The sequence below is a fragment of the Entamoeba invadens genome, assembly GCF_000330505.1.
Source record: "Entamoeba invadens IP1 unplaced genomic scaffold scaff_1105074725133, whole genome shotgun sequence".
In the NCBI taxonomy this organism is placed as follows: domain Eukaryota; phylum Evosea; order Mastigamoebida; family Endamoebidae; genus Entamoeba; species Entamoeba invadens.
Genome location: NW_004440271.1, coordinates 135,730 through 142,016, shown reverse-complemented (window position 1 = coordinate 142,016; position 6,287 = coordinate 135,730). Strand labels below are relative to the sequence as shown.

The window sequence follows — 6,287 nt, the reverse complement described above, 5'->3', positions numbered from 1 at the left end:
TTCGTCGGTGTTTCGAGCCTCTCTGACATCACAAATTGCTTCTTCATTATGTTCTACATCAATTGGACTATAGTGAGACATCTCTAAGTTAGTACTTAAATATTTATTTAGTGTGTATTTATATAGTTCCCTGTTACTATACTTGTATAACAATTTAACTATTAAAATTTAAAAGAATCTCGCGTATTAATTAATAATAAGAAATTAACGATATGAATAATCAACGAGGTTCTTTCTATTGTTTAAAGTATTGGTTTTAATTATAGTTTTAGTTACTATATATTACCTATTTTTGGAGTTTTCAAAAACAGAAATTGTTCAAATTCTTCATATCAATCATTAAACAAATCAAAACTACAGGACGGTCACTTGGCCTTATGGTAATTTTTTTATAAATAATTATTAATTTATTTGAAACTATTTTGATATTTCAAAATTGAAAAAAATTCGTTTTTTATAAATTATATTATAAACTATTTAATAAATTATTATAATTAAAATATACTTATCAAAATCTTACCTAAGGCAATGTATTACATAAAGCAGAGTGACGATGCTAATTATTTTGATTCCAACCTCAAAACCGAAATAATAGTAACTCAAACCATAATAAACCATATGTTTATTATCAGCACAAGAAACAAATAAAAACTATAAATTTATAATAACATAAACTATACTGAAACCATACAATTAGTAACGCATTCTATATTAATCAGTACTGTCCCTGTGACTGTACACCTTGAGATTGTGTTTGTGATTGGACGTTTTGACTCTCAGGTATGAATTGTTGAATATCTGAGACGTCAGGAGGTAAATCCAATAGAAGTGACAAAAAAGGTAATCGAGCGGGTCGAGCGAGGTAGTCAGTCAGGCCTAATAAGTTTTTGATATTAGTGGAGAACGCGAGGACTTGCTGTTTGTCCAACGTGAACGACTGTTGACTTTGAAAGAAAATCTCGATGTTCTGAAGGATCGTCTCATTATTAGTTAAAAGTCTATTAATTTGCTCCTCCATGTCACCCTGTGACGGGACGGGCTGGGTGGTCACTTTTTCTAATTCTTTCTCTTTCGTTTTGCGTTTGCGACTCGGTGCGGCTTTTTTGGGCTTTTCTTCTTTCTCGATTTTCAAGGGCTTCGGCATCTTTTTGTCATCTTCAATCTTGACAGGTTGAGGAATTACTTTTTTGGAAATGAGAGGTTGTGATTGTGGTGGCGGAACGGGTTTCGTCGGAAGTAATGAGGAAAAGCGCATTGGTGGAACGATGGGATTGATAGGGGCGGAAAAATTTTGTGTAACAACAGTCTGATTCGGAGGAATTTGGGCCTGCGAAACCTGGGCATTAGGCTTGGGCTCGTATGCCGTTTGTGGTTTGTAGACTTGAACGTAAGGTTTCTGAGTTGAAGGAAGCTGGAAGGGTTGGAATTGACAAGTCACACAGAACTCTTCCCATGGCTTCTGCTTTCCAGAGTTGACCCATTTAATCCGGGTCATGATCTGTTGCGCGCTCTTTAATGGTAAAGATGACTGCAATTTATATACCATCTGTGGATTTTCCAAAAAGCTTATAGTTATTTTGAACTTTTTATAATAGAAATAAAGAATATAAAAGATATGGTATTGGCATTCAAATGAGAAATGATTGTGCAATACACCCTTTGAAAATCATTACAAAACAAAGACAACAAACGGGGAATTCTCTAAAATATTGTTCTCTGCATCTGACCAAACTGGAATTTCTCCGACAGTACGCTCTGTTTTGATTTGTTGCTGCTGCGGTTGTTGTGGGTGTTGTTCTTGTGGAAGATTATATGTTGGAGTTAACTTCACATTGGCAAAGCTCATTATGATTTCTCTTTTTAGATCTTAAAAGGCAATTTTGTTATACTTTTGTGTTTTTTATCTTTCTAAAGATCAAGTATTTTTATTTTTTTGTCATCTTTTTTGGGGTTGTTTTTAATTAATTTTAATATTATTTGAAATGGTTTCAAATTATTAAATATATATATTAAAATAATAATAAATAATTAGTTAATAATTTTAATTGAATTTCGTAGAATTATTAGTTATTTTTCAAAAGAATCAACAATCATAATAATTATAATATAAATAATATAATTATAAAATATTTATTAAAAAAACTAAAAACATTTAATTTAATTAAAAAAAAAATTTAAATAAACTAAATGAATATAAAAATCGCAAAAGTTCAAAACGATACAAAATTTGTGTTTTTTGTTTTTTTTCCTTTAGTAATTTCTCGAGTATGAACCAAAAGGACAATTAGTTATGCCAGAGATGAGCGCGTCAAGACACTCACTCGAAAGTGCAGACATACCAAACTGCATGTATTTCTGCTGGCAACCATAATAATAATAAGCAAAGGACGATGTTCACCCACAAGTGAACTTCATTGCACCCACCAAGAAGTCCAATTGCAAGTGGGGGATGAAGATAGCAAGAATGACCCACAAACCTATATGTCATTCACATCAGAAACAAAATGAAAGAACACACAACATACAACACTTGCTTCCATTAACTGACTGAATTTCTGACGATTTTCACTGCTTAAGTGGTTTCTCGTTCAACACTTTTCAATCTCGTTCTCTCAATCTCATCTCTCATTTTTTTATTCTTAAATATGTTCTAACAAGACAACTTAAATTCACCCAATCAAATATTATAATTTTTTATTATAATATTTTTTTATTATAATATAGTTACTATTAATTTATAATTAAAACTAAATTATTTATTGTTTCTTTTAATAAAAAAGAACTAACAAAAAACAATTAAAACATTTCAGCAACAAACAAAAAAAAAGAGAAAAACAAAACAAAAAGAGAAAAATGTTTTTGACTTTTATTCTTAATTCTTCGTCAAACTAAATAATATAGTAAAATAAGTTAAAATTTCTAATAAATATGAATTCTTGGATGCGAGATGAAAAGACAAAAAGGACAACCCTTCATTTTTGACTATTTGAGAGGTGCGAAACTGGACTTGCCATTTGAAGTGATGAGCGGTGGTGTGAGCGAGTTTGTTGGTATACGGATATAAAGTTTTTGGAGGGGATAGTATTGCTATAATCTCGTTCTTTCATTTTTACGTCAAATCTATTTATAAATCAATTGACCGTTTTAGCAAAAAAATTAACAAGACAACAAAGGCGGAACCAAAGAAAAAACTCCCAAAAAACCCATATCTCAGGTTCTCCCAAGAAAAACGCGCTGAAGTCAAAGAAGCTAACCCAAGCTTGGCCCCAAAGGACATCACAAAAAAGATCGCAGACTTGTGGAAGGCTCTCTCCGCCGAGGAGAAAGACGCTTATAAGCCAAAGAAACGGACCTTCCCAGGACGAAAGGGTGCAAAGAAGGACGAAGAGAAAAAGGAGACCACGACTGAAAAGAAAGAGGAAGATGAGAAGAAAGAGTAATTGATGTTATTTGCATTATCGCGCCTTATCTATACTTTCATTCCACCAAAACGCAATCTTATCTCTCATTGTTTTATCTTTTTTATTGTCAATTGCAATAGTTAGTTTATTAATATATTTACTATACCTTTTTTTTTGGTTTATTTTTTTTTATTATTTAATAAAGTTTATGGGACCTACATTGACCACCACCTCTTAAAATAGATTTATTTTTTCTATTTCGAATCATATTCAAATTAAAATTATAGTAAATAGGAAACTGGGATAATATTAGGTCTGGTTCCCGAATTCAAAAAATGCCGAAAATTCACCTCGAGTCAGTGGAAACCGAGTGAGACGGAGCATTGAAAAGAAGGCTCTGAAGACACACTCAAACAGTCTGTTTGTGCACCGTTTCACCCACTTTCCAAGTCCTCCCTTGACGCGGATCCCCCCTGACCCCCCCCCCCCGCAAGCGGGGGGGAACCACATCCGCGTCCACACAGTACGGACAAGGAAAGTGGGTGACATGGGGATGCACAAACACTGACTGAAAAGTGGACTCCCTTCAAAAAACACTCGCGGCAAATATTATTTTTTGGTAAAGGTGGTGGTGGTCAATGTAGGTCCCAAAGTTTATACTATTTATTGTTTTTAGTTAATTTTTTATTCAATTAATTTATTTTATATTAAAATAGTAAAAAGTAATTGAAGTTTTCAACTACAATATAAAAACACTGTTTTAATATAACTTAAGTATATTAGAATAGTTGAACTACATAAAAAGAAACTATAATTAATAGTATATACAAACCAGTAACAACAATTATAAATAAATTATAAATAAACTACAAATAAATTAATAATAAATTAATAATAAATTAATAATAAATTAATAATAATAAAAATACTTTATGAATACAGTAGAAGGAGTGAGGGGCTTGACCTATCATTTTATTATCTTTTTTTACTATACAGAGTTTTCCCGCTTCTATTTATAAAATAACAAAAACTATAAATAATTTATAAAAAATGTCAAAGAAAAAGATTCTTAGCTTATCCAAATGAAGTTAAACGTTTTTTAAAAGAAAAAGTAAACAACCTTAGTGTTATGAAGAAAATTGAATGGCTTATTTCTATTGTTTGAAATAACCAAGAATTAATTCACAAAGCTTCAATTATTTTGTTTCTATAACAGCACAAATACAACTTCTTTGTACATAGACAGGATTTCCTTTAGCCATAATAGACAAGTTGTTCCTCACACAAGCCAACTCGTCTCACCATTTGGCTTGTGTATTCGGAGTTGTTAAAATACTAGCTTACTGAATACTTTGACAATTGAAATCAATTGACGCCAATTTCGCAGTAACCGAAGACTTGAATTGATTTTTTGGATGAGAGAACACAGTGATAGTGATGGCAGATCATGACAAGTTCTAAGAGAACAAGGAGAGCTGAGAGAGCATATTTGTGTTTCCATTGCTTGTCATACCAAAAAGGTGTTGGGAGCAATAGAGAGCAAAGCAATAAAAACATCATTATTGCATCATATAAGCGTTCTGGTGTTGTTGGAGTCAATATTGGCAAGATTAAAAGAATGTTCTTTTCTATAAAGAGGCTTCCAGATTGTTACTAGAAGCCAATGGTGTTTATACCAGAGAACACTTGGAATTGTTTGTTCTTCCGCCTAGACCAACATATTTGGTCAAATCCGAAAAGGAAAGTTTGCCTTGGAATATTTAAGAGTTGCCAACAACGAGAGCCATATCAAACATAAAGACTAACGCCTACCGATGACTTTATTGAGAACTAACAACTAACAAACACCCAAGTCGTTTTTAATACAATTTCAAATTCCGACTTTATGCTAAGGATGAACCAATACTTTTATGGTTTATAAACTATAATTTATAAGTCAAGGTTGTGTTTTAAATAGAACATTTAAAATAGTTTTTATTTAAATATAGTAAATAAACCATTAAAAGTATAGGTCAAGCCCCTCACTCCCCCTACTGTAATTTATAAATTATTTATAGATTAAAGAATAGATAAACAAATATACTATAAATAAACCATAATATTGGAACTATGAGTACCTTATAAAAAACGAGTAAATATGACAAGTTTACTAACTAAGCTTCTCGAATTATCCCACAAAGAACACATCCGTGTAGTCTACGACACGTCATATGATGCATACGACCGAAAAGTGATCAACTCGAAACTGAGTGGGCAGACGTCGCTACTGATATGTGTTATATCCGAAGAGAAGGTGTTTGGGTATTACACGGAAAGTCAAGTTCCGCGGGACGACGACACGTGGAAAGCGGTAGGAGTAGCCAATGCTTTTGCGTTCATATATGACGAGAGTGGATTTCGACTTGAGCGGAGTCGATCTTGTGAAAGTTGTTTATATATTAACGTAGATAACGACGATGACGAGATTCTCTTAAGTGTTAGACACTTCTTTTTTTTGAGAAGGGAAAAAAGTTACCTTTCGGGAAAGTTCAATCAATTCTTCGGGTTTTTAAACAAAGAAGTCTGTTACCCATATTACATCCATATCCAAAACGTCATAATTTACAAATTGTATTATCTTTTTCTCTCATTTTGTAAGATTATTGGACAAATATTAGACTTATTATTTTTTTAATTATAATATATGGTTATTAATTGTTCTATTTGTCATGACATTTATAAATTTAAAATATATTATTATATTCAAATTGGTTTATAATATTATTAAAATATTATTGTTAAACTATACTACAGTTACTAGTAATAATAGTATTATAAATTATATAAAATTAAGTTATTATTTATTTTTAATAATAATAATTAATATTGCAGATTAATAATAATAAT

The 6,287-nt window shown here is 31.4% G+C and overlaps 3 protein-coding genes across 3 annotated transcripts; 2 read left to right on the top strand and 1 right to left on the bottom strand.

Annotated features, from left to right (window-relative positions):
* Positions 1-715: 715 nt before the first annotated feature.
* On the bottom strand, positions 716-1,846 carry EIN_165410 (hypothetical protein; the record flags this gene model as incomplete). The annotated part of the gene is made up of 2 exons (XM_004255794.1): positions 716-1,565; positions 1,692-1,846. 2 exons carry the CDS (start codon positions 1,844-1,846, stop codon positions 716-718), a joined length of 1,005 nt encoding a protein of 334 aa, XP_004255842.1.
* A 1,101-nt stretch (positions 1,847-2,947) lies between these two features.
* On the top strand, positions 2,948-3,440 carry EIN_165400 (hypothetical protein; the record flags this gene model as incomplete). The annotated part of the gene is made up of 2 exons (XM_004255793.1): positions 2,948-3,042; positions 3,149-3,440. The coding sequence occupies 2 exons, from the start codon at positions 2,948-2,950 to the stop codon at positions 3,438-3,440; spliced, it is 387 nt and encodes a 128-aa protein (XP_004255841.1).
* Positions 3,441-5,538: 2,098 nt separating this feature from the next.
* On the top strand, positions 5,539-6,075 carry EIN_165390 (hypothetical protein; the record flags this gene model as incomplete). Its single annotated transcript, XM_004255792.1, has 1 exon — positions 5,539-6,075. One exon carries the CDS (start codon positions 5,539-5,541, stop codon positions 6,073-6,075), a length of 537 nt encoding a protein of 178 aa, XP_004255840.1.
* Between the last annotated feature and the right edge of the window lie 212 nt (positions 6,076-6,287).